This window comes from Balaenoptera acutorostrata, chromosome 9 (genome assembly GCF_949987535.1).
Source record: "Balaenoptera acutorostrata chromosome 9, mBalAcu1.1, whole genome shotgun sequence".
In the NCBI taxonomy this organism is placed as follows: domain Eukaryota; kingdom Metazoa; phylum Chordata; class Mammalia; order Artiodactyla; family Balaenopteridae; genus Balaenoptera; species Balaenoptera acutorostrata.
The window spans coordinates 17,052,640-17,080,521 of NC_080072.1; the positions used below are offsets into that span (position 1 = coordinate 17,052,640).

General features: G+C 46.6%; 1 protein-coding gene across 5 annotated transcripts; it reads right to left on the bottom strand.

The window, feature by feature from the left end:
* Positions 1-27,294, bottom strand: ACCS (1-aminocyclopropane-1-carboxylate synthase homolog (inactive)). Of its 5 annotated transcripts, none has more exons than XM_057552329.1 (16): positions 26,938-27,294; positions 25,445-25,735; positions 23,737-23,796; positions 21,472-21,542; positions 20,174-20,243; positions 19,684-19,750; positions 17,918-18,015; positions 17,307-17,384; positions 16,456-16,556; positions 15,732-15,821; positions 13,947-13,992; positions 13,691-13,832; positions 11,932-12,074; positions 11,672-11,825; positions 11,436-11,529; positions 1-19 (listed from the first exon to the last, which is right to left on the bottom strand). In XM_057552329.1, the coding sequence occupies exons 2-15, from the start codon at positions 25,733-25,735 to the stop codon at positions 11,462-11,464; spliced, it is 1,479 nt and encodes a 492-aa protein (XP_057408312.1). In that variant the 5' UTR covers positions 26,938-27,294; the 3' UTR covers positions 1-19; positions 11,436-11,461. The 5 variants fall into 5 exon arrangements, with proteins under 5 accessions (XP_057408312.1, XP_057408311.1, XP_057408310.1 ...); XM_057552328.1 differs by lacking the exon at positions 1-19 and adding an exon at positions 7,502-10,093; XM_057552327.1 differs by lacking the exon at positions 1-19 and adding an exon at positions 10,100-11,093.
* Between the last annotated feature and the right edge of the window lie 588 nt (positions 27,295-27,882).

Below are 27,882 nucleotides of genomic sequence, written 5' to 3' on the forward strand. Positions count from 1 at the left end.
TCGTTCGTAATTAAAGAAACTGCAAACCGAAACGAGGCCCCATGCTTCACTTACAAAACTGTTATAAAACTGACAAAAATGTAAACGTTTTAGTATAATCGGTATTCATGCGCGTGCAATATTCCTGAAAGGGAATTTGGCAGTTATCCATTAAACGTAAAATGCAGGTAACTTTCCCCAACAATCCCTCTGTATGGAGTTTACCCTATGGATATTCTCAACGACGTTTATCAAAAATATTCATTACAGTACTGTTTCTAATAATAGCGAAAACCCGGACACAACCAAAATAAACTGGAAAATTTGATATTAATCAAAATAAATTATTAGAATGTAATAATGAGAGAATGCATATGTATGTTGGTATGGAAAAAATCTCAAGGACATGTTAATATGAAAACATGGTTTAAAACAGTAGACGAGTATGATCCTTTTTATGTAATAAAATATATATGTATGCAGAAACAGAAGACAGAAAATATATATGTAGATGCTTAGATTCAGGCATTTATATATAACATTTTTTCTGGAAATAATTCAAGAAGCAAACAGTTTTAGAGGGATTAATTGTGGAGGTAGAAATGGGGGAGAAAAACTTTCATTTTCATTTTGTTTCTGTATTATTTACATGATCTAGCCTCCTACATGCACAGCAAAACCCCTGTCATAAGACAGTCAGTGGAGTCTAAAAAATTCAATCAAAATGCAGAGTGATGTTATTGAGAAGTTAATGAAATGACCCCACTGAGCCTATGCAGTTTACAGACAATGGCTGCAGAATCCAAATCCATCTGGTCTCAGCTGTACCTCAGCACCATCTGGTGGAAGTTGTCACTTAGAACTTAAATATTCATAGGGATGATTCTGAGTCTAGAGACCCACTGGGGCTTCCAGCAGCAACAGTGATTCCAAGAATACTCTTGTGAGTTAATGCCTGCTTAACACAGATCCAGAGGGATTGGGACGAGAATATTCTGGAGACAGGAAAACACATTCTGCTTCCCCACATCTAAGAGGGCATTTGCTCTGCTCTTCAAATCCACACCCCGCCCAAAAAAACGATAAGAAATTTTAGCACACATACACCACATTTGAGAAATGGATAAGTGGAAAGCATTTGCACTTTCTTCTTTGTCTTTCCCTGCAAACATTTTAAATGAATTATTTTTTCATTAAATGAGGACTTTCTGTGTTAAAGACCCGTTAGGGGGCTTCCCTGGTGGCGCAGTGGTTGAGAATCTGCCTGCCAATGCAGGGGACACGGGTTCGAGCCCTGGTCTGGGAAGATCCCACATGCCACGGAGCAACTGGGCCCGTGACCCACAATTACTGAGCCTGCGCGTCTGGAGCCTGTGCTCCGCAACAAGAGAGGCCGCGATGGTGAGAGGCACGCGCACCGCGATGAAGAGTGGTCCCCACTTGCCGCAACTAGAGAAAGCCCTCGCACAGAAACGAAGACTCAACACAGTCATAAATTAATTAATTAATTAATTAATTAATTAAAAAAAAAAAAAAGACCCGTTAGGCATAGCCTTTGAAGAACCAACCTATCTTATTCACTTTTTATAACCCTAAACATGCATAGTGCCTGGCACATAGGAAGTGCTCAATGAGTAGTTTGTTTATTTTTTTAATAATTAATTAATTAATTAATTATTTTTGGCTGCACTGGGTCTTTGTTGCTGCGCACAGGCTTTCTCTAGTTGCAGCGAGTGGGGGCTACTCTCTGTTGCAGTGCACGGGCTTCTCATTGCGGTGGCTTCTCTTGTTGCGGAGCATGGGCTCCAGGCATGCAGGCCTCAGTAGTTGTGGCTCGCGGGCTCTAGAGCGCAGGCTCAGTAGTTGCGGCGCACGGGCCTAGTTGCTCTGTGGCATGTGGGATCTTCCTGGACCAGGGCTCGAACCTGTGTCCACTGCATTGGAAGGCGGATTCTTAACCACTGCTCCACCAGGGAAGCCCTCAATGAGTAGTTTTTGAATGAATAAAGGGTGCCCAGACGCTGGGAGGAGCTCAACAGAAAGAAAACAAATGCACAAGTAAGATTCACCAAAGCAGAGGATGGAGAGTGGCATAGGAAAATACAAACAAAATGCTACAGCAGGGGTCCCCAACCCCCGGGCCGGTACTGGGTGCCACCAGTCCGTAGAAAAATTGTCTTCCACAAACCCGGTCCCTGGTGCCAAAAAGGTTGGGGACCGCTGTGCTACAGGGTTCAAAAGAGAAAGCGATCACATCCAACTGGAAAGATGTAGGAAGACCTCACACAAGAGTTGACATTTTTGCTGGTCCTGGAGGATAGTTAGGATTTTGACAAATAGAGGATGAAGAGGGCATTCCAAGCAGAGAAAAAAAAAAGCATGAGCAAAGGTACAGATGTGAGAAAGAAGGAGAAGCAGTCAGAAAGAGCAGGTGTCTTTTAAACCAGCATGATTCAAACGGTGGGGCTACATTTCTAGGGGTAGAAACCATGCAAGGAATTGGAGGTGAGAAAGTGTAGAAGCTGTGATATTAGAAGTTACGTGACGCTAAAGCAGCTGAGAGAGACTGCAGAGAAGAATGAGAAAGAAAACTGTGGGCCAGGACCTGAAGTCTCAGAAGGTAGAAAAGTCCTTGTGGTCGGTGGTTAGAAGAGAGACTGTAGAAAGACGTTTCATTACTTGCTCTGAAGGTACAGGACAAAGCAAAGACCGTGCAGAGTCCCGCGTACCCAGTGAGCCAGGAGAAGTGCAAGTGAGCGTTAAAAAGGGTGTGGTTTTCAAGGAAAGTGGCATCATCAACCACTTTTTTGAAAGTGAGTTTACAATGAGGAGCAATTGCTAGTGTGGAGATGAATGCCAGCTTTACCACTTCCTTTATACGATAGCGGTCTGTAAGTATGGAGAAAGGTATCTTCCCCAAGAAGAAAGACTCCGTGAAAGAACTGTTCTGTGGTGTTTCACATTGGGTCAGCTTATACGACACTGGCAGGCAGCCTGGTGGACCAGAAAACACCTATCAACACCAGAGCAAATATAATGAACACTCTCTCAAATGGATGCTGAGCTCACAAAAGAAGTAAAGAAAATATACAAGGAGCCAAAAATGAAGGTGAAGTGAGAAAATTGAGTGAAGGTACAATTTGGGCATACAAGATGGGAAGATGTGGAGAAAACCATGTAAAGCTAAGCTATTGAGATGGAAGACTGGAAAAATTTGCTCAACATCAGTAATAAACCAAAAAAAAAAAAAACCTGTCTGTCTTGTCCAGAGAATGGAAAAAGAAGAGTCTCTGCTGAGAATCTTTAATTTCAAGCTTCACAACAAGGTAGGATTTGAATGGATACTGCCAGCATGGTCCAGGAAATTCCCCACCTAAAGAGTAACTTGAAGCAAAGGAAACATAAATCCCCTCTGGAGGGTCATGCCCTCAAGGCAAGCTGCCCAGGATTCTGACAAACATAAGCTCACAATCTGGAATTACAAAGCACATGAAGAATAAACCAGTCAGCAGAAACTACAAACAGCAGAAATTTAACATGCAGAAACTACAGATAACTGGATAATGAGAAATAGATATAAAATAAGTAAGTTTATGGTGCTCAAAGACTTAAAAGATGGAACTGTAAATATTAGAAAGAAACAAGATGGTTTTTTTCCCCAAAGACGGAAGAGACTGAAAAAGTACTAAATATAAACATTGAGATTAAAAATTCAATGCATAAGTTAAACCATAGATTAGATACAATTAATAAACTGAGATATAGATCTGAATAAATTACCCAGAATGTAGATTCAAGAAAAAACAAGGAGATGGAATATAGGACAGGGAGGTTGAAAGAGAGGGAGAATAAAGTAAGAAAACCCAGAATGTATCCAGAAGCAGGGAACAGAGAAAATGCAGTAGAAGCAGTTTCCAAGGATACAGTCGCTAAGAATCTTCCATTATTGGACAGAGATGATCACCTGTAATGGATGCACAATAAGACTAACAGTGGGCTTCTCAACAAAAACAAAAAACAGAAGTCATAATATACTGGTAAAAGTGCCAAAAGAAGCTAGCAGTCAATTTCAACTGTATACCTAGTGAAACCATCCTTCAAGAATACGAAAGAAACACATTTTCAGAGAAACACTGATAGAAAGAACTTACCATCAGTAAACCCTAACAGAATTTCTTAAGAGATGTATTTCAGGAAAAAGAATATTAAAACCAGAAGAAAGTACTGAGATGAAGTAAAGAAGTAATGAAATTGATAAACTCATAGGTAAATCAAAACAAATACTGACTGTATAAAACTATAAAAATAAAAACAACAAATTTGGAGATTAAAAACTAGGCATTGGGGCTTCCCTGGTGGCGCAGTGGTTGAGAATCTGCCTGCCAATGCAGGGGACACGGATTCGAGCCCTGGTCTGGGAGGATCCCACATGCCGCGGAGCAGCTGGGCCCGTGAGCCACAACTACTGAGCCTGCGTGTCTGGAGCCTGTGCTCCGCAACAAGAGAGGGCACGATAGTGAGAGGACCGCGCACCGCGATGAAGAGTGGCCCCCGCTCGCTGCAACTAGAGAAAGCCCTCGCACAGAAACGAAGACCCAACACAGCCAAAAATAAATAAATAAATAAATAAATTTTTTTTTTTTTTTTTTTTTTGGAGATAATAACATTTAATTCAAAAGAGGGTAAATGAATTGAAAGTATTCCAAGATCCATGTATTGCTCAAGAGGAGGGTAAGGATTTGATCAAATTCAGATTTGTGGAGTTAATTGTACATGCTTTAATTTCTAGGGAAACTACAAATAGGATAGGAACAGTATTAACAAGTTCAAAGGTGAAAAAGTAATTATAACCATATTTGGCTAATCTAACAAGACAAGAAAGGAGAGGAAGAGAAACAAGGAATAGATGGGACAAATAGCACAAACTAAGATGATAGAAATAAATCTCAGTAAGTCAGTAACTAAAATGATTAAAAGTGAAGAAAATTACGCCAGTGAAAAAATAAAGATTGTCAGACTAGATAAAAATAAAATCTAACATATACTGTCCATAAGGGAAACATCTAAAACATAAGTATACAGAAAGCATTAATATCTAAACATTAGCTAAAACAAGTTACATAAATATCAGATAAAATAAAATCTAAAGCAAAAAAAATTATTGTAGGTAAAGCAAGTCAATTATATAATAAAGGTTATTCTACCTGGAAGTCACACTAATCTTAAATATATATTGACCATATAATGTAGTCTAAATATAAATAATATGGAATTTGACAGAACTACAAGAAGAAATAGACAAACTGACAACTACAGTGGAAGATCTGAACACACATTTCTCAGTAATTGACAGACAATATTTGAATAAAATGATTAACAGAAGTGGACAAATATGGAAAGTGGACAAATATAGAACAGTTCACATAACACATGCTGAATGCATTTTCTCTTTAAAATCACAAAAACATTAACAAAAATAAGCAGATGGACCACAAACTAAGACTCAACAACAAATGTAAATGGATTGGACTCATGGAAAGTATGCTCTCTGACCATGAGAAAGCTAAGTTATAAATCAATATTTTAAAATATATGTTAAATTCCTAATGTAAATCAAGAAATACCTTTTTAAGTAAACTATGAATCAAAGGAGAAATTCTAATGGATATTAGAAAATAGTTTGAAGTCAGTAATAAAATACTACATATCAACACTTGTGCAATGCAGCTAAAGCAGTATTTAGAAAAAATTTATAGCCTTATGTACATAAGATAGACAAGAAGAAAGCCTGAAAAGTTAATGGGCTAAGCATCCATTTTAAGAAGTTACAAAAAGAAAAGCAATTTATACCCCAGGAAGGTGGAAGGCAAAAGTAAAAAAAAATAATGAAGTAAAAAAGTAACATAAAATAGAATGGAACAGTAAAGCCAATAGTTTCAACCTTGATAAAACTAACAAAATTGACAAAAGTGTGACATGGTTCATTAAGAAACAAACAAAGACACATAAAACCAATATGAAAAATGATAAAACAGGCATTATATCTGGGGCAGATAGTTAAAGATAACTATTGAAATCTATTTGAGTAGGCCACAGGGTGCTCAGACATTTGGCCAAACATTATTCGAGTGTGTTTGTGACTGTATTTTTGGATAAGATTAACATATAAATTGAGGGACTAAGTAAAGAAGATTGCTCTCCCCAATGTGAGTGGGCCTCATCTAATCAGTTGAAGACATGAATAGGTCACAAAGACTAACCCTCCAGAGAATCACTTCTTCTGATTTACTACTGAGCTGGGACATCAGTCTTTTCCTGCCTCTGGATTTGAACTGGAACTTTGGCTCTTCTTGGGTCTGAAAGCCTTCTGGCTTTTGGATTGGAACTTACACCATCAGCTCTCCTGGTTCCCAGGCCTTCAGATTTGACTGGAACTACATCATTGACTCTTTTGGGGCTCCAGCTTGTTGACTTCAGGTCTTGAGATTTCTTTTTTTTTTTTTTTTTTTTTTTTCCACACACACACACTGTATTTTATTTTTACAAGAGATAAATAGACTGACACCAAGCATTGTACATGGATGACCACAACAAAAGCAACAATGATTGCAATTACCAAACATGAAACACACTCATACTATGTCATAATATTGATATTCAGTCCAGTAATCCTCCACTGTAACAGCTCCTTTACTTTGCAGTGAAAATTGATTTGTATATTCTTTGCCTCTGAGTCCTTGTGGGATTTTTTTTTTAATTCAGACAGAAAGTCACAAAAATTATACAAAAAAATACTAGGCATCACCCCCATGTTCACTGCAGCATTATTCACACTAGTCAAGATATGGAAACGCTTTGTGACCACCTAGAGGGGTGGGATAGGGAGGGTGGGAGGGAGGGAGACGCAAGAGGGAAGAGATATGGGTACATATGTATATGTATAACTGATTCACTTTGTTATAAATTAGAAACTAACACCATTGTAAAGCAATTATACTCCAATAAAGATGTTTAAAAAAAAAAAGACATGGAAACAACCTAAGTATCTATGGACAGATGAATGGAATATTATTCAGCCATGAAAAGAAGGAAATCCTGCCATTTGTGACAACATGGGTGGACCTCGAAGGCATTTTGCTAAGTGAAATAAGAGAAATACAAATACCATATGATCTTTCTTATATGTGGAATCTAAAAAACAAAACAAACACACAAAAAACCTGGCTTATAGACACAGGGAAGAGAATGGTAGTTGCCAGAGGTGGAAGAAATGGGTGAAGGGGGTGAAAGGTTAAAAAAAAAAAAAAAAAAGGAAAGAATTTTGCAGCAAATACCCATATATCTACTGTCTATATTATGCAATTAATATTTTACAGTACTTGTCACATGTCTGTCTATCCATTTGCTGATCCATCATTTTTTTTGCTACATTTCAAAATAAGTTGCAGATATCAGCAGTTACATCTGAATATTTTATTGAATGCATATCATTAACTAGAGATCAATATTTTGCACTTCCTTTTTTCTTATGAGATAAAATTTATGTACAATAAGGTGCATATATTTTGTACTTTTTCTTTAAATTAGGGAATAACAATAGCTTTGGCAGATGAGGGGGGAAAAGTAATGGCAGAAGAAAGGAGCAAAAAATAATGATTTTCCCTTTATACAAAAATTATAGGTCCCATGTACTCATATAAACACCTAAAAAAAAAAGAAATTAACAAATTAGAAAACAAAAGTACAATAGAAAGAATTAACAAAAGTAATAGTTCATTGTGAAAAACTAGTAAAATTGATAAAACCAATACAAGACTGTTCATGACAAAAATAAAAGTAGAGAGAGCAAAAGTTACCACTATTAGGAGCGAAAAGGGTATATTACTACATAGAGAAAAAACAAAAGAATGTAGTACTGATACATGTAAATGTAAATGTAAATGAACCCTAAAACATGAAGCTGCGCAAAATAACCCAGGCACAAAAGTGAACAACTATATGATTCCTTTGGGAAATCTTATGCGTGGAGCTAGAACTCAGAGTGCTGGTTGCCTGTAGGAGATTGGGAGACTTGCATAAGAGCTTGAAGGAACTTTCTGCAGCAATGGGACTGTTCCACATCATGATGGGGATAGGATATTAGTTATACAGATGTATATATATGTCAAGGACATTGAATCTTACAATTAAGATCTGCCCAATTCACTGTAGGTAAACTTTACTTCAGTTTTTAAAAATTAATTGAATGCAATGTTTTAGCAGAAGCTCAAAAGACATCTGAGACCAGTACTAGACCTAGATGGTATCTGTAACTCTCCTAGGTACTTGCCCTAAATAGAATTTTTAAATTTATTTCTTTTTTACTCTATACAGCTTTCATGTGGTTTTAAAAACAAAAACATTAAAACAAACCCAGGAGAACCAAAAAAGTGAAAGAGTAAAAATTCTCACTCCTGTCCTTGTTTCCCATCCTCCCAGTTTCCCTACCCCATAGGCAACTACTATTCTGTTTCTTTTGAACTCTTTTTCAGACTCTTTATGGGAAAACAAATGCCCTAAATTTTGACTTAGGGTGATGGAGTCTGAGAAAACATGGTGTCAAACATTAAATATCCTGTTGAGAGTCTTGAAGCCTTAGAACTGTTGTTAGAAATGTTCACATCAGAACTGGAGTTTCTATTTGACCAGGTCTTCGACCAAACTGGGGTTGTCATGACTTTTCAAAGCACAGTTTCCAGAGGAAGAAAAAAACAACTACAACAACAACAAAGAGGCATTAACTAAAATACTAGCCAACAATATGGCAGGAGATGAAAATAAAGGAGTGAGAGTTAAATGTTCTAAGGTCATTTCCATGTTCAGGAGGAGAATAAAGAAAATGATAAAGTGAATGTTAATAAATGAAGAGTATCTGGTAAAATAAATACTCGTTTCCAGATATATAAAGAACTCCTACAAATCTGAGGCTTACACAAATTTTTTTTTTTAATTTATTTATTTATGGCTGTGTTGGGTCTTCGTTTCTCTGCGAGGGCTTTCTCTAGTTGCGGCAAGTGGGGGCCTCTCTTCATTGCGGTGCACGGGCCTCTCATTATCGTGGCCTCTCTTGTTGCGGAGCACAGGCTCCAGACGCGCAGGCTCAGTAATTGTGGCTCACGGGCCTAGTTGCTCCGCGGCATGTGGGATCTTCCCAGACCAGGGCTCGAACCCGTGTCCCCTGCATTGGCAGGCAGATTCTCAACCACTGCACCACCAGGGAAGCCCTAAACAAATATTTTTTAAATGAATGAAATAAAATGAAAAGGAGGCAACAGAAAAACATACTCTTTTCTGTGTCTGGAAGTGGTTGGTGAGGAGGTGATGTTTGGAGCTTCTGTAGCCATATTGAGACAATGAGGAAATAAGCTTGAAGGGGAAAAGCCAACCCACTAAGGATGGCAGAGTGGACAGATGAATAGAACCTGGGTTCCCCTGGATGGGCAGATGATTGAGGTAAGGCCTGCTGGCCTCCTATGGCAGGAGAGAAATGAATGCTGAGGAAGAAAGGGTGTCTATCCTGCTAATACCCTGTAGGTGTCTGCTACAAGGACCATGTAACCTGGAGCTGCCTGGAAGCCATCTTGCCACCATCTGAATGGAGCATGTCTGAAAATGAAGCCACACAGAGGAAAAGAGAAGGAGAGAACACAAAATCTGATGGCTGTAGTAACTGGCAGAGCAGAAAGGTGAGCAGAGAAGATGTGAGGTGGGTGTAGGGTATGTCCAGTCCATGCTCCAGAAAGGGAGACATATGGAACACGGCCATTCAGCAGAGCACAAGCCAGCTCTACTCAAACCAGTGAGCTCAGTTCAGATCCAGATTCCTACTTTAAGTCAGCCTCTGCTAGGAAACCTGCTTGGATTCCCTCTAAGGGAGAGCTAGGAGTCATCCTTCTGAAAATTCTAAATGGAATTCATCACATGGGTCCTTCACAGGGGACCCTCAACAACAGTGGCAGCGTCACAACAGCAGTCTCTGGAGAGGACGTGTAGGGCCCTCAACGTGGCCATTCTGTTCTGACCTCCGGAAAAGCGGCAGGCATTCCAGTAAAGTAAATCCTGGCATCAACGTATCCTGGAAGTAGGAGTAGAAACGAGTGCTACTTAGCCAATGATATTGAAAAAGAATGAAAGGTGAAACGATGACAGCATGAAGCCTGGTTCTCAGGACTGGAAAAGTCAAAGACTCCTTTGGGACTCTGGCGGAGTGGAAAGATTGTGAACCAAACCAACCTGAACTTGAATCCTGGCTCTGATACTTTTTAGCTATGTAACTTCAGAAACATCATTTCATCTGTTTGAGACTCAGTTTCCTCATCTCTAAAATGAGGGCTAACAATGCCAGCTTCCCACGGTGGTTAGAGTTAGAAATGATGCATGTAAATTACCCAGCACAATGTCCGGCATGTACAAGGTATTCAAGAAAAGACAGGGAGGAAGGAGGAATGAATGAAAGGCAGAAAGAGGAAGACAAATCCTAACCCATCGAGCATGGCTTATAGAAAGTAAACGCTGATTTCACCAACATGCTCTAAAGAGAAGAACGAGGAAAGAGATAGCTTTTCCAAACAGGAGTGTCGGCGCCTGAGAAGGGTCCTCAGCCCACAGCTTTAAGGCTGGTTCAGAAAGCTCCTTTGGGCTCTGAAATAAAGCACCCCTGGGGACGGGGTGAGCGGCCCTTTCATGCTTAAGGTGGAAAGGCCAGCCTGGGTCAGAGCTTGTCCCCATTGCAGCCTCCGTTCAGGGCCCCATCATCTCCCAGCACAGTCACGGCTAGGTCGCTCTGGTTTGGAATCAGCAGTAAAGGCAGCTCTTTCCCAAGAAGAAGAGCATCCCGGAGATAGAGTCACCCCTCCTGACTCCCGCCAGGGACCCGTTCACCTCATCCCACGCGGGGGCTGTTCCCATGTCCCAGGTCTCAGGTCCCAGGTGTGCTGTAGGCCCACACATCCTATGTGCAGGGACAGTAATTTGAACATACAGAATTAATTCCTTTCTCCTTGTAGAAATTATCACTCTTTTTTCTTTTGGGGGCAAACTCTCTCTTCTGTGTGTTGCTCCTTTGACTTGTTTCCCTAGCAACAAAGACAGAAGAATGAAGGCACCAACAAAAGCAGGCACAGGTTGTTTGTTTTCCTGTCCTGGGGGGCTGAGGGCTGTGGTGAGGAGCAGTCAGGACTCCTCCTTTGTCCCATAAATGACTCACAGGTGAGGCTTCTAGTTTTTCCCAGTTTTGTTTAATAGCCGGGGAGGGGAATGGACCATGACTTAAGGCGTGTCTCGCTGCCACCAGGAGAGCAAGGAGCAGTTCTTCTTCAAGGTCAAGGCCAAGAAGGGTATCTGGCAAATGGCTCATCCACCATCAGTCTTCACAGTGGCTGCCAGGCCCCGTGGCCACAAGGCAATGACCGGCTCACCTGTGCGGACCCCTTGGCTCCTGGGTCTAGAAGGAAGGGCCGTCTTCTACCACCTGGGATTTGCCCTCAAGCACCCGCTGGACCCTCTGCATCCCTGGGATGTGAGAATGGGAAGTGAGGGTCAGCACTGATGCTGGGTGGGTGGGGACGAGCAAGCTCTGGCTGTTGGGGCCACAGGTGAGGCCAGAAGAGGGAGGGCAGAATGAAGGACGCAGTTAGGAGGTGGGGCCGCTCACCCAGGCGAAGCCGGTGGGTCTTGTCAGAGAAAACCAAGCGGAACCAGCCAGGCTCTTTGCACTCGAAGGCTTGGCCAAAGGACAGCAGCACCTTGTTATCCAAAAAGCGGCGCCAGAGCAACATCTCCTCCTCAAAGGTGGCCGCGGGCAGGTACTGGGAGGGTGAAAGGCGCTCAGGGTGCAGAATGAGACCCCCTGCCCTTGCCTGCTGGAGGGAGCTTTAACACTGCCCCCACCACCTGCATTTCCACCTGCATTACCTTCCTCAAGTCGACCCAGATGAAGAAGCCGGCCCCACGGCTCAAGAAGGGGATCCCCAGGGCCCGGAGCTCTTCCGAGACATAGATGTGAGCAGCCTTGAGCCGGGCATGGTTTTCCGGCAGGTACACTTGGTTGATCCAGTCTGTTTGGGTGAAAGAGAAGCCAGAAGATAAACCTCGCCATCAACCCTCCGTTCTGTCCTGAGAGTCTAAATGCTGAAAAGAAAAAGGCCATGAGCTGCCAAAGCTGGGTGAGCCCCTCCTGTAGCTGGTTGATTGGGGGCAATGGGAATATTCAGTGAAAAGCACCTTAAATCCAGATACTTGGCCCTGAGGGCTCCAGGGCCTGCATGCCATTCTCAGGAGCCCAGACACAAAGTCCCTCGGGACTCAGACCCTCAACAGAGGTGTACCCGCTTACATAGTGACAATTCTGAGTCACCCAGGCGGAAGCTCAGATCCCATTGTGGCCACTGACTAGATGTGAGGCCTTGGGCAACTTCACCTCCTTGATCCCCATTGTTTTAACTGACCTTTGTTTTTAGTGTCCAGTTCGATGAATTTTAACACATGCATAGATTTGTGTAACCCCCATGACAGGCAGGATACTGAATGGTTCCCTCGCCCCGAAGAACACCCTTGTGCTATCTGTTTGAAGTCACAACACCCCCTTCCCTGCAATCGCTGGTCTGTTCTCCGTCACTGTAGTTTTGCCTTTTCCAGAATGTCACATAAGTAGAATCATACAGTAATGTAATCTTTTGAGACTGGTTTCTTTCACTCAGCACAATGCCTTTGAGATGGGTCTGTGTCCTCATGGATTTTATTGCAGTGTAGTATTCCAGTGTGTGGGTGAACCACAGTCTGTTTCTCCATTCATCTATGGAAGGACATTTGGGTTGTTTCCAGTTTGGGGTGATTATGAATAAAGCAGCTATCAACATTCATGGAGAGGTTTTTGTGTGACCATAAGGGCAAATATCTAGGAGTAGGATTTCTGGGCCATTTCGTAAGTGTGTGTTGAATTTTATAAGCAACTGCTCAGTTGTTTTCCAAAGTGGCTGTCCCATCTTAACATTCCCACTGGCAGTGTGTGAGAGTTCCAGCTGCTCCACATCTTCACGAACACATGATACTATCACTATCTTTTTAAATTTAGCTATTATAGCAGGTGTGTAGTACCCGGTCCTGATTTTCCTCATCTATAAAATCATGGGGAAAATACAGGAACACCTGCTTCCTAGGATTCTGCGGAGAGACAAATGTGAGAGCATCTTGCAGGGCTCAATGAATGGTGGCAATTACAGGTAACCTCTGCTATCTAAACTCACTCTCTGAACCCAGGAACAGAATAGACCTGCACAGAAAGAGACACTTCCATTATAACAATCTTCCCTTAGTAGCTTCTGCTCTTTTTCACGGGCTCACAGCTAATAATAATGAGTTCATATTGATTAAGTGCCTATTGTATGCCAGGTGCTATTCTAATTGAATGACAAATTACACCAACCCTACAAGACAGGTACCATTATGATCCCTGTTTTGCAGAAGAGGAAACTGAGGCTCAGGGAGGTGAAGGAATAGACCACAGAGCCGGGACGTGACCGAGTAGGATATGAACGCAGTTTGGGCTCACAGCTGGCACTCTCAAACACCACCCTAAATTCATCTCATGGGAGAAGCACCCATGACCCCTGGACAGTCCCAGTCTGACTACAACCCTCCCCCCATCCTCAGGTGGCCAGGCCCAGGCAGTCACCACGGTCCCGGAGCAGCTGTGCCATCTGATACTGGACCAAGCCACTGAGGCCGTGATAGCGGCAGAGGGAGGATACCGCAGTGGCCACGTCCTGGTTTTGTGTATACAGCGTGCCAAAGCGGAGACCAGACATCCCGAAGTCCTGCAGGAGAAAGGCACTGTGGGAGGTGGCCAACCCTCCCAGAGGAAGCCGGTTCCACCCACCTCTCTGCCCTCTCACCTCCCCCGACACCCCCAAGGCCAGCCAGGAACCCACCTTGCTGGTCGCCCACATCACGTGGGTCCTCTGGGGGTCAGGCAGCCTGCGGAGAGCACAGGGTGGGAACAGAGGCAACGCAGACCCGTGGGAGTTCACATGTTTGGTTGAACAAATGAGGAGACGGATGAATCTGGTTTCACCTCTTGAATCACCAATTCCTATACATCCTTTAGAGCAGGCGTCAGCCAACTACAGCCTGCTGCCTGTTCTTGTAAACGAACCTCTATGGGGGGCACAGCCACACTCTCCCACCTGCGTACTGCCCATGGCTGATTTTTATGCTACAATGGCAGAGCTGAGGGAGTGACCATATGACCTGTAAAGCTTAACATATTTGCCATCTGATCCAAAAATATTTGCCAGCCCCTGATGTAGAGCATAGTTCAAGCATCACTTCCTCAAGCAGACCTTCTATGACCCCCTCCCAGTAGACCAGGACAATTGGGTACCCCAAGCAGATCCTCTGTTGGCTCTCCAGACGTCTGCTTTTCGATAATCAAATGATTAGCTGTGTATCTAGTTGCTAAAAGTTTTGGGGTTTTTTTTTGGGTTTTTTTTCCAGCTAGAAAGACAAGTTCCACATAAGAAGGGTCTATGTCTTTCTTGTTCACTGATGTATCTGCAGCACAGCATAGTGTCTGGCCCACAGGAAGCGACAAATCCCTATTTCTCTGAGTCTCACTCTCCTAATCCATAAGCAAAGAGGAGGAACAACCTACGTGCCATCCACCTGGCAGAGCTTTGTGAGGACTGGATGAGCAGAGCAAAGGAAAGTGTTCAGGAACCACTGACTGAAACCACCCACTTTGGCCAGGCAGGATAATCACCACTTGCATGAGTTATCTCACAACAAGAGGTCCTGATCAGGAATATGGAGCTGACAAGCTACTGCCAGCTGGAAGACTTTAGGAGGGGCCAAAAGGAGGGAGGAGACGCCAGCCCATAATATGTTCTACCAACCTCCCAGAAACCCTCGCACGGGAAACCATCTTGACTGAGAGATGCGCGCACCGCCAGGAAGGGCCTTGAATTGGACCAAGTATGGGCACAAGCAAGATGATGGACCAGAGACAACCTGGAAAGCTAACCCCATTACCTTAAAACCCGAGACTGTGAGCCACGTGGCAGAGCAGTTCTCCAGGGTTCCCTTACCCTCCTGCTCTCCACCCAGGTGCCCCTTCCCAATAAAGTCTCTTGCTTTGTCAGTACGTGTGTCTCCTCAGACAATTCATTTCTGACTGTTAGACAAGAGCCCACTCTTGGGCCCTGGAAGGGGTCCCCCCTCCAGTAACAAAAGGACTCAGCAGGGCTGAAAGATCTGAACGAGTATCAGGAACTGTCAGAATCCCTAAATGCCAGATGTGTAGATTTCCCAGATGATCCGATCCAACTGGTTCCAAAGGTGTTCTGGCCACACATTCTTGACTCAAACTAAATCTAATGAAAAAGCTCCGATAGCTGGAAGGGCTTGGCACATGCAGGGGGCCCCAGACGTATTTGCTGAATGAATGAGTGAATGAGTGAATGAATGAAAATGGAGCCATTCTGGAGATGAAGGAAACAGCAGAGGAGGCCCATTTCCCACCCTCCCAGCCTTCCCTCAAGGAATCCTAAGACAACTCCTTGGAGCTTTCAGAACCACCACAGAACAATTTGAAAACCACTGATTGGCCCAGCCTCCCTTCTTCTCGTTAGGGGACCTGAGGACAGTAGGATTAGCTGAAAGGGAGAGGAACTGTCCTGGGTGGGAAGAGGGGCACGGGACTGGCAGAGTCCGCTCACCTTTCCAGGCTCAGGACACTGTGGTACCCAACCGACTCCTCAAACACGGACAGCATGTAGACCTCATCCACCATCACGTGCAGCTTGTGCCTGGAGGGCAGGTCGGGGGGAGGAGAGAACTTGATTGGTAGGCCAAATGCATCCCCCAGGGTGGGATGGCAGTGAATCAGAAATCCAGAAGGACCACGGTCTAGCCCAGGGTTACCAAACTTGTTTTTTCCAGGAACACCCTTCTTTTGTCTATTTCTTTCAAACAAACAAGAAGCCGTGCACACACAAAGCAGATGACAGTGGGGATTCTGAAGCACTGTGGGGGGAGGGGGGAGGCGGAGTCCTGGGGCACCTCCACCGAGGGCCACAGTTAAATGCAAGACAGACCCAGATTCACGGCTGGCTCCACCCCTCACTCTAAGCCTCAGTAAATGGGATAATGACAGTATCTGTACCTAATAGGGTCGTTGGGAGGATTACATGAGCTAGAGCATGTAGGGTGCTTAGCAGGGGGCCTGGCCCCTAGAGCGGGCAATAAATGGCAGCTGCTGTTATAAAAAGAAAGAGAGAACTAGCATCCCACCAAACCCTACCCCCTGACTCCACTGCCAGGAAGGGCCAAAGCAGGTAGAAACCCACAGTGGGGTAAAGAGGGTAGCAGGACCTGCACCAAAGCTCACATCAGAACCCTGATCGGCCACACGCTTTACGGGGTGAGCGTGGGGTGCCTCACCTCTTGGCAAACTCCAGGTACTCCTGCAGCTCTCCTGGGGAATAGACGTCACCCAGAGGGTTCTGGGGGTTGATGAGGATGAGGCCTTTGACCTTCACACCCTGAAACCATCAGTGGGACAGGAGACCCTCAGCTCCTCCCCAAGGCCACATGGTCCCACTGGGCAGGATCCCAGGGAAATGTGTTCACCACCCAACACAAAACGAATAAAGGCAAAGAATTATATCTGCAGCATCGTATCAGCTATAAAAGAGAACAAATGCAGAGAACAAAGCTCAGAGAGAAATATGCCCAAACGCCAGTAGCAGTTGCCTTTGTTGGTAGAATTATGGGTGGCGGTTTGTGCTTTTAAAATTCCCATAGTGGGCATATATGGATTTTATGACCAAGGTTAAAAACAAAAACAACAGATAGATAGATTTCTGAAAAGTAGACTAGACAGGAACCACTGGAGCGCTGCTGGTCTACGCCTTTCTTCAGGAGGCCTCAGATCCCCTCAGAGTGAGGGGGACCACCTCCTCAAATCACCAGAGAGACTGCTGAACCGCAGACTTCTAAGCTCCATGTTTGACCTGCTGAGTCACAATCGGGAGAAGTGGGGGGTAGTATTTTTAATCAAGCTCTCTAGTTGATTCTTTGTACACTGAGAGTCTCAGAGTCTTTCTCTAGCAGGAAGCCCTCCATGGGCAGGCTCCTGCTTGACCCCCAGAACAGTTCCATGCTACCACCCTACCCCCCGTCCCCATCACGGAGTGCCACCACTACTCCCAGGAGATCAGCCACGGGAAGGGGGTCCATGCCCTGCTCAGGCACACCCCCTTCCAGCCTTGGGTTTAATTTGATCCCCAGACCTCAGAATTAGCTCCTTCCAGCGCCATCTCGAGCCTCTCCACTGTGAGCTGGAAGGGGCGTGTCTCCAGCCCAGTGACCTGGAAGAAGATCCACAAAAGCCACCAGCCAAATTCAGAGACCCTCCCCTCCCCAGACCTGGACTCTGGGGCCTCTCCTACCCCTGTCATCTCCAGCCTCCTCTTAGAACAGTCTCAGAAAAACACAGGGGGGTCACTCCCCTCTCACTGCCACCCACCCCATCACATCAGGGACACCCTCACGGCTCTTAGGTTTGGGGAAGAGCCCCCTGAGGCCTTCTGATTGGGGTCCACGGGCTTCCATGTTGAGGTCTGCTCTGCCCCGTTCTCACCCCACCATTCCGGTGTGGTCTCCCTGGGCTGCCCTTGGCTTTGGCATCGACCCCAGGGATCTCAGAGGTGGAAGATCAGGTGTCCCCAGGGCACCCAGGCAAGGGCAGCCATGGCCAACAGAAGGCTCCACTCTCCTTTCAGCCATAACCCCAGAGCCCTCGGCATGGGCATCCTCTCACGTCTACCCTCAAATTCAGATAGAGGAACATCTTGGCCTACAGAAAGGCCCAGGTCCAACCTGGGGTCCCAGGAACTCTTACCTCACTGTCCAGATAGACACAGACCAGTCGGACGTTGCCATAGAGATACACATGCTGCGTGATGGCTCCGTAGTAAGGGGCAGGGATCAGGAAAGCCTCTGGGGGCAGGAGTGGGCCAGGGCCCGTCACCCTCTGGCCGGAACACCCAGACCCCCATCCACTGACCCCAAGCCTCTCCAAGCCTTCAGTGTGCTTGGGGAACATCTGGGGAACACGCTCCCTCTCTCAATTCCCAAAACTCTTTCTAAAGCTGGGATCCACTGAGATCAGTCCTTTTTCGAATCATTAGTAGCTGCCATTTATCGGGCACTTAATATGTGTGGGGATCTGTGCTAAATATTTATTTTTGAATCTCGTTTGATCCTCACAATCACTCTGTGGAGTAAGTCCTGTTATTATCCTCACTTTACTGATGAGGAAACTGAAGCTTAGATCCCTCGGAAGCACACGACATGCTGGGTCAGTGCAAGCTCACACTTGGAACATGAGTCGAAGCTGCAGGGTGATGACCTGGGTTTGAGTTTGCCCCACATGTTCCCTCCCCCGGCCACAGGGATTGGGCCAGAGGTAGACAAATGACCCCAGGAGCCAATGCACTGGCTGGCCAGACACCCATCATGTTTTCTCTGTCTCAGGACTTTGCTCCAAGGAGCACAGATCCTTGTGAGATGAGAACATGCACTTGAATGCGAAGGTCATGTGGAGTCAGAGCTGAGCCAACAACCTGGGCCAAACAGAGCTGAGGAAGGTCCAGAGAGAGGCCGGCATAAGAAGCGGGGGAGGGGGACTGCACACCCCAGTGAGAGACAGAGAGTGTGACGCTGATTCTACTCTTGATGGTTCTAGAACGGGTAGGAAATTGCCTATTACATCCTTGTGATGAATCTTCCTTTTAGGATTCAAAACTTGGTTATTACGTCTCTCTGTGTTATTTTAACAAGTAACTTAACCCCCTGGGCCTTAATCTCCTCATCTGTTAAATGGGAATAAGCACAGAATCTACCTCATCGGGGTTAGAGTGAGGATTAAATGACAGACTATGCATAGCCTTAGGCCAGCGCATGAAACGTAGTATGTGGTCAATAAATGTTACTAAATTATGATTATTAATTAAGCTAATATGAGTGGGTCTCTGTTCCTGGCAACAGCCCCTGACCATGACTATGGTCAACATGTCCTTGATTTGACCATGGCTCGTGCAGCAGGCACTGCTGGCTAGCTACTCAACAGCCATTGTAATTTTCTTCCTTGCTAAGAGAGCACCAGATTTTTTCAGCTATGGCCAGCAATAAGTCCAAGGAAGGTGCACCTTCCCCCAGCCCTGGGGGATGAAGCAAGTTTGGTTTAAGCCAACCAGCGTTCTCTTCCCCTTCGCCAGGGACTGCTTCGGGAATGGGTTTGTGAGTCCGTCCTGGCCAAAAAGATGCAAGGGGAGCTCTGAGGGGACTCTTCCAGGAAAGAGTAGCCCCATTTCCTCCCTCTCAGTAAAAAAGAGACAGGCACAGCACAGCGTCCCTCTCTTCCTGCTTTAGGACATGCTGTCACGTGAGGTCGTCACAGAGAAATGGCCCAGAACCCTGGCATCACCTTGACTTCCCCTGGAACTGCCAACCCCTGGTGTCTTGCCAGGCCACTTAGTTAAGCCCCCTGTGGTCTAACAGTCTATTATGGCAAAAGCACCCTGAAGCAGGCCTCGAGGACAGGCAGCCAGGGACACTGCAGGCACAGGGCAGCCCCCGGTACTGAATGGGCTGCAGTCTACTTACCCCCCGCCTCACACAGTACCGTGGCCAGAGCGGAGAAGAGAGAGGCACAGCCATTCAGAACCACCACCTGAGGGTGACACATCCATGGGACAAAGATGAATCTGTCCCAAGAGGGTGCAAGGGCCTGCAGCCTCTAAACCAGGAGGGCACAGAGGGAGGGCCAGGTCATACCCGCAGGCCCCTCCTGACTAACAGCCAAGTCCATCTGTGTGGCTTATTCGTGGGGACCCTGTTCTAGATCAACTGAGCAAGGAAGAGGGAGCTGGTCACTCAGAGAGTCCTGCCCGAAGGTGTGGAGGCAAAGAGGGGCCACAGAACAAAGCGGGGCAGAAATTATACCCAAACCCTAAATATCTAGGATGAGGGGAAAGAAGGGAGGGGGCCTTCCTAGTTCCAAATCAAAACTAAGTGACCCCACCTTACCCCTGGCCAGCCAAAAGTTGGGGAGGGGGCAGAAGAGCAGGAAGGAGCAGGGGAGGGGGCTACTCACATTCTCTGGTTTAAGGGGTGCGGGGCTCCTGCAGTAGAAAGACAGGAACCTGGCCACTTCCTCCCGGAGGCTGGAGATCAGACAGACAGATGGGCAGTGCTTGTCAGAAGGGCTCCGACCCCAAGTCCATCCCAAAGCTCCTCTGGTGAATCTTCAGGCAGCTGCCATTACCCTCCTCTGCTTCCCACGATGGGAATACGATCAGTACTTGTCTCCACTCCTTGGTACCCACTTCCCTCCTCAGTCCCAACACTACCCGCATGCGTCGAAACTTCCATTCCAGTAGTTCTAGGACACCTGACCCCACCTAATCAGCAGACTGCAGCAATATCAAAAAGTAACACTCTCTATACAGATCTAGCTAATAGTAATAGAAATAATAACACATTAATATAATAAAATATATAATATATAATATAATGTATGATAATATAATTATTATTATAACAATAACTATTATCATAGTTATTGCTAATATTTACAAGCATTTACCTTATGCAGGTGTTATGTAGAGAATATTCCTCATTTACTCTTCATAAAACCCCTATGACACAACTACTATTATTATTATTCCCATTTTACAGACAAAAAAACTGAGGCTTGAAGGAATTAGGTTACGTGCTGGTAAGTGGCAGAGTCCACACTCAAGCCCAGTGGTCGGACTCTAGGGCCACCATCCTAATTATTATAAGAGCACATGCTTGGAATTACTCTTGGAATCAAGTCCAGCTCCAGCACTAAATCCTTAGGACAGCATCTGGGCCCTAGCAAGTGCTCAATAAATATAAACTCTTATTAGTTTTACTTACTATCTCCCATCTTACCAGGAGAAGGCGCCAACCATCTCCTCCTAAGCTGATTCTGGCTCCTCTAAAGCTACTGAGAAATTGGAGACAAGGCTCCTGGCCTGAAGGCCCTCTCCACTCCTCAGACTAAAGAGAAACCAAGCCAGGGAGCCGCTGAGCAGGCGTGGGATGGACAGGAGGCACCAGTTCCCTGCAGATGCTCCAGGAGACCCCGTGACTGCCAGCTCTCCAGGACTAGGCCCTCAGCCTAGGGCGGGCTTTCTCAACCCGCCACTATTGATGTTTCGGGTCAGATCATTCTTTCTTGTGGAGGGGCCCATCCTGGGCACTGTAGGAGGTTTAGCAGCTTCCCTTGCCTCTACCCAAGAAAAGCCAGGAGCACCCCGCCTCCCAGTTACCACAACCAAAAATGTCTCCAGACATTGCCACATGTCTCTTGGGGAAGGAAACCGCCCTGGGGTTGAGAACCACTGGGATACAGGTGCTACTTACAACAGATGTCCCCTCCAGTCAGGGTACTGCAGCAGGGGCGGCTCCACCCGCAGCATGTCGCTCTGACTCAGCTGGGGACAGACAGGGGAGAGCAGGGCTGAGGGCCGCACGCACTCATGGTGAGGGCCAGCCCTGCCACCTGCATCCATGCAGTACCAGGGCTTCTAAAGCCAAGGGCTTGGTCTGCTTATCAGAGAAACTGACAGGGGCAGCCCAGGGACAGCATTCTCATGCCCATTTTGCAGATGAGGAAACTGAGGCTTAAAAATGTCAGGTGTGGTACTTCCCTGGCGGTTCAGTGGTTAAGACTGTGCGCTTCCACTGCAGGGGGGCCCAGGTTCAATCCCTGGTCAGGGAACTATGATCCTGCAAGCTGCACAGCGCAACCAAAAAAAAAAAAAAAAAGTCAGGTGGCTCAGCCAACATCACAGCACCGGCAAGTGGCGAAGCTAAGACAAACCAGAATTTTTGACTCGTAGTCCAGTGCTCTTTATACAACACCGCCGCCCAACAAGACCAGAGGGGTGGATTTGCAGAGGCAGCGATAGGAGACCGCGCTCCTCAGCTCCTCCAGCGGGGTGACAGAAAAGGTCCCAGAACTGGGTGCCCTACCTCGGTCTTGGCTCTAAGTCGTGGAGGGACTCAGGCCGCTGTCTTCCTGCAGGCTCAGCTCAACCTCACACTTTGGAAAACGTGGCCATTTCCAGACCATCCCCACCCTGCCTGGGTGCTGGGTTAGTGACTCCCAGGGCATCACACCCACAAAGTCGAGGAAAGGCAGAAGCCTTGGGCGGCGGGACCAAAAGGAAGAAAGGGAATGAGCCACGTGTCTATAACCCCAGGCTCTTCCATTTCTCCTTCGTCCTTGAGCGCTGCACTGTCCGATACAGAGGCCTCTGGCCACATGTGGCCCTTATGTGTGACTCTCCTGAATTGAGACACTGGATTCTGAAGACTTATATAAAAGAAGTATGTAAACTAGCCCATTAATAATTTTTTATATTGATTACATGTTGAAATAGCCATATTTTAGATACAATGGGCTAAATAAAATACATGATGAAAATGAATTTTACCAGTTTCTTTGTACTTATTTAATAGAAAAATTTTAATTATATATGTGGCTCACAGTTTATTTCTACTGGATGGCACTGAGCTGCCTTAGAGTGGGGCGCTGGCTTTGGGTAGAACAGGCTTTTCAAGCCCACTCCCTACACCCCTCTCCCCTTGCAGCTTAGATGTTTCCCTTTGGAAATATGTTCCTTTGGGTTAAGTATCACTCTCTCCACAGTTCCAAACTCTAACTCCTAGGCCTTGAGAGACACATTTATCAGATAGTTCCAGCAGTTTACTAGAGATGGCTCACACCAGCTCAAGAAATCTGATTATTTTCTCTATCTGTGAGTTGGCAGGCAGAGGGAAGGGGGAGGGGCAATATAAGGGTAGGGGATTAAGAGGTCCAAACTATTAGGTATAAAATAAGCTACAAGGATATACTGTACAACACGGGGAATATAGTCAATATTTTATAATAACTATAAATGGAGTATAACCTTTAAAAATTGTGAATCACTCTACTGTATACCTGTAACTTGTATAATACTGTACAGCAATTATACTTCAATTTAAAAAAATAAATAAAAGAAGGAAATCTGATTTCAGGAATTTTGCAAACTGTACCATTTTCAAAAATTAAATTATAGAAACTATACATATAAATTATGTAAGTCAGTTACAGTAAAAACAAAGGTAAAAAGTACTCAAACAATATTGCTCCTGTCTATGTTACTCCATTTTGCTCTCATCTGTGCTCTGGAGGTTCTTTCCATCCAGGTGTCTGCATGGTGGGACTACCACGTGATGGTGCCCCTGCACCTCTCTTCCCAGCTCTGCATGCAGTGATGTCACAGCAATAGCTTGATATCGGCTACAGTGGGGGCATTTACACTATGGGAATCAGAAAAGCTACCGATCAGGGGCCCCTTTCTCCCAGGGCCAGTTGTTAAATACTGACCACACATCACCGAGTATCTCCCCCTGAGAGCAGGGACCCAGCCAGCAGGAGGAACTGAGGAGGGAAAGAGCCAGAAGAAGTGAAGAAGGAGGATCACAGTGGGGAAGTGACTCTCCCAAGATGGCAGAGAAAGTGGTCCCCGAGGCCGCTGAAGCAAGCAGCAGGCTCTCTGGGGGAAGTATTCCTAGGAATCCCAGAGAAGACAGCCCCTTGGAGCTGGGGATGCCACCCAGAGGTGCACCGGGACTTACCCGCCTGGACAGCAGGTCAAAGCAGAGTTTGTTCTCACTGGTGCCCAAGTTAATGATGCCCTGGAGGTGAGAGGTACAGAGCCATGTGAGCACAGCAGAGGGTGACATCAGAAGGCCCCGGGGGGTGCACTAAGGCAGCAAAGCGAAGCTCTCTGCAATCCCGCCCTTCCCACCACCCCTCCTGGCCTTTGCTCAAGCCATGCCCTCCACATGGCTCCCTGATCCTATCTTCCCATTTCTAAAGCTCTGTGCAAATGCCATCTCCTCCAGGAAGCCTTCCTCAAAATCCCACCTGCAAGGGATCTTTTCTTCTTCTGGATCCCAAAGCACTTTATCTGTCCCCCTTTATGGCACTGGTCAGTTTCTGTCCCACATCACAGGGACTGATGTACAGGCTTTATCTCCCCCACTAGATAGGAAGTCCCTGAAGGCTGGATACATGCCCAAGACACTGCTGTATCTCTCAAGAGCCTCAGTTTACAGGATGAAAGAATGTATAGAGTAAACTGGTGCTCTGGCAGGAACAGGAATAAGGGTGAATGTACAGCAAGAAGAGGCCCTGTCAGCCCCATGGAGAAGACCACGTGGTGAGGAACCAAGGCCTGCTAACAACCATGTGAGTGAGCTTGGAAGTGGATCATCCCCCCACCCCACCAAGCTTTCAAATGAGACCACAGCCCCAGCTTCACTGCAACTTCCCAGGAGATCTTTAGCCTGAAGCACCACCTAGATTCCTGAATTCCAGAAACTGTGAACTGCTTGTTTTAAGCTGCTAAGACCTGAAGTCCTTTGTTACACAGCAAGAGATAACTAATACAATCCCTCACTTTTTTCAGGTCTCTGCTTCAATGTCACCCATATTAAAGTGACCTTCTATGACCACCTCACATAAAGTAGTAATATCCCCAGCCCACCCCACCAGTCTCTATCCTATTACCCTGCTTTATTTTTCCCCACAAGACTTATCCCAACATATTATATATATTTATGTCTGTCTCCCATACTAGACTATAAACTCCATGAGGGCAGGAACTTTATTTTTGTTCACGGCTGTAACCCCGGTATATAGAACAGTGCCAGCACCTGGTACATGCTCAACAAAAAAATAAAGATTATTAAAGGGTTATTCATGACAGCTCTCTACCCTCTGAAGGTATTACTAGTAATAAGTTATAATAATTGGGGCAGGTAACATTAATAATAATAGCAACTACCATTTATTGAATGCTCTATGTGGAAGCACTGTGCTAATAACTTACATACCTGATCTCATTTAATTGTGACACTTCTATAGAGGAGGTACTACTATCCCATTATAGAGATGAACTGAGGCTCAAAGACATTAAGTAATTAGCTCAAGAATACACAACCCGAAAGTGAAACAGTTGCAACCTGAACCCTAGTTCTGTCCCAGATCTAAGGTTGGATAGTCGATGGGCTGTGGATCAGAATCCATATAATTGTACTCCATGGTTCTTGAATTCCTCCCTCACAAATCAAGTTTCCCTTAATTATAAATGGGCCATTTTCTGATTCAAGTAATATACAGGGGCCTCTCTCAACAACATCAGACACCCCGTTGGGAGTCAGAGGGGCATAACTCCAACATGACAATAGTAAGCTGGGTGCTGCCCTGTTGGTCAAGGTGGGGTACCCGCCCCCCCCCCGTGCTCTCTTGGGTCCCAGTGGGGAGGGGGCCTTCACTCACACTGGGGTTCTTATCCTCATCATACTCATCCCTGTGGTAGGTCCTGTAGCCCTCCTCTGCTGAATCCCAGAACCATTTAATGACGCTTCCTCTAGAGGACAGGTAGGGGCTGTCGGAGGAGAACATGGCAGTGGGATCACCCACTCCATAGAGCTTCAGCGGCTTCTGGTCTGGTTTTCTGGAGCATTCTCCTTCCAGACCATCCCCGTGGTTACTGTGCAGGCCCTGTGTGGAGACTGAACCCGGAGAGGTGGTAGGTGTCCCGGAGTCCTTCTGAGGGAGTGTGAACATCTGCAGAAAGACAAAAGCACTCACTGCCTGATCTGATGAAGGGCTTTCATAGCACCGAGCAACAAAAATGAACTGGGAGTCACGGGGCCCTCCCCCTTCTCTGTCTGCCCCTTCTTTCAAGTTTATATACTCATCACTTCCTGTGTCCCTTACTAGTTGTAACCACATGCGCAATCGCTTCAAGGCATCAACTCTGCTAAGAATCTACAGACATGGGCTGTACTTGCTACTTTTCTACAACTTTAATAAATGTCTGCTTCAGCTTGTTTTACTTTTGTGGAAGTTTTTCATTCTGCAGCCTAAAAAGTCACCAGCTTCTTTTTCCATTCTTGCCGACGTCAATTTCAAAAAGCCAAGTTAAAATTTTCTGACTTAAAGCAGAAAGAGCCTGGTGTCCAGGGGTCTTGTGGTGACTGTTGCGAATAGGAGTAAAGGATAAAATAAGATTATCTGGTTGTTTGGAGGCGATGATGGGTGGGGCCTGAGAAGAAGGAAGTGGGGTTCCCACAAGTGCACGTGCACGGACCCTGAGCAGAGCCCAAGGCCCCACCCTCGCTCCCGAAGTGGGGGAGGCGTGGCCCCTGGGAGGGGCTGGTCTGATCCTGCGCTCAGATGTGAACTCCTCCACTTTCTAAGCCAGTGTCCTCGTGGGCACAGTGGGTGTAGCCGTAACTACCTCATAGGGTAGCAGTGAGGACATAAATATATGAGTTAGTGTAAATGGCTTAGAACAAATCCTGGCTCATGGCCAGACTTAAGTAAAATATGTTATTATAACTCCTCGCCGCTTTCCCCAGTCCTGATGCACAAGCCCCAAACACCAAATGATGGGAGACCAACCAGCGGCCCAGAGGCGGGGTGGAGGTGGGGTCCGGCCGGGCCCCGGCTCCGCGCGCGCCGTGCGGGAGCGAAGCGCGGGCTCGGGGGGCCCAGCAGGACGGCGGCGAGTCCAGAGCCCGAAACCCGCGCGGCAGGGCCTCGGAGATCCACGAGAGGGCGGACAGGGCGGAAGGCAGAGCGCAAGATCCCTGCCGAGCGGCGAGCGCCTCGCAGGCGCCGGCTCCCGGTCTCCGGGAGGAGGAAGTTTAAGTCTGGCCGAGGGCTTCGAGACGGAAGGACCGGGACTTCTGCAGCAAGGCCTCGAGCCCGGGCAAGGGAGACCCCGCGGGCCCCCTGCTCTGCAAAGCGTGGATTGCACCTACTTGCGGAGCTGGAGGAGCCGACGCCGGCACTCAGGGACGCGCAGCCTGTGTCCGAATCCTCGCCCGGACTCGCTCTCCGCCGCTGTGCGCAGGGCACCCGGGCCCAGGCACGCGCACTCGGGACCGTCCGCGCCGGGTCGGGCTTCCCGGAAGGTTCCGGGCGCAGTTCGTCAACTCGCGCCCGAGGCCGCAGGACGCCCGGGTGTGGCCTGCGCGCAGGGAGCGCACACGCTGCAGCACCGTGTGGCGGGGAGGGGAAGCCGCGGAAGGGGAGTGGGCCCAGGGCCAGAGCTCCGCCAGGAAGGGACGGGCCGCCCGCTGCCACCTCCGCGCTCTGCGGCCTCAGCGCCCTCGCCGCCTTCCCGCCCCGGTTTCCCCGCCCCTGGCACACGGGGGCGCCTCCCTCTGCCTCCCGGCCTTAGTATCCCCATTTTAAGGCAGAATCACCGAGGTTACTGGACAAATGTATGCCTGGTTGTGGGCCATGGAAAAGGCTTTCCGGAGTTCCATTAATTCCGATTAAGGGCATCCTGAAAACATCCTTCCCCTATGAAAGCTTTTGACCTGAGTTTGTAATTTCTCCTCCTTTCGTTCTACAGAACATCTGGTGGACTCTGCCTGGGACCCTGCACATTCCGGGACTTTGGCAATGAGTTAGACCACCAAGGTCCCAGGCCCGCGCCGAGCCTTTGAGTAGGAAAAGTTTCCTTTTCTCCGTGAAAAGCAATAAGCAGGATCCATCAGTACAGAAATGGCTGGGAAGACTTGGCTGTCTTCGGATCACTCCACTTCTTGTCTTCGCTTTGGCCTTGCCACTAACATTGTGACCTTGAGCAGCTCTCAAGACTTTATGGTCCTCCGTGTTATGTAAAATAAGCCAGTTCTCTCCATTTAAGTCATATCATTCTGTTTAATTCAGGTAAGTAGTCTTATTGAATGCCTGTG

Excerpts from the sequence above, each read along its gene's own strand:
- ACCS (XM_057552326.1), bottom strand. The coding sequence starts at position 25,735 with ATGTTCACACTCCCTCAGAAGGACTCCGGGACACCTACCACCTCTCCG. Across the intron at positions 15,822-16,455 it reads TACCTGGAGTTTGCCAAGAG|GCACAAGCTGCACGTGATGG; the intron begins GTGAGGCACCCC and ends CCTGCCCTCCAG. Across the intron at positions 13,993-15,731 it reads AGTGTCCTGAGCCTGGAAAG|GCTGCCTGACCCCCAGAGGA; the intron begins GTGAGCGGACTC and ends TGCTCTCCGCAG.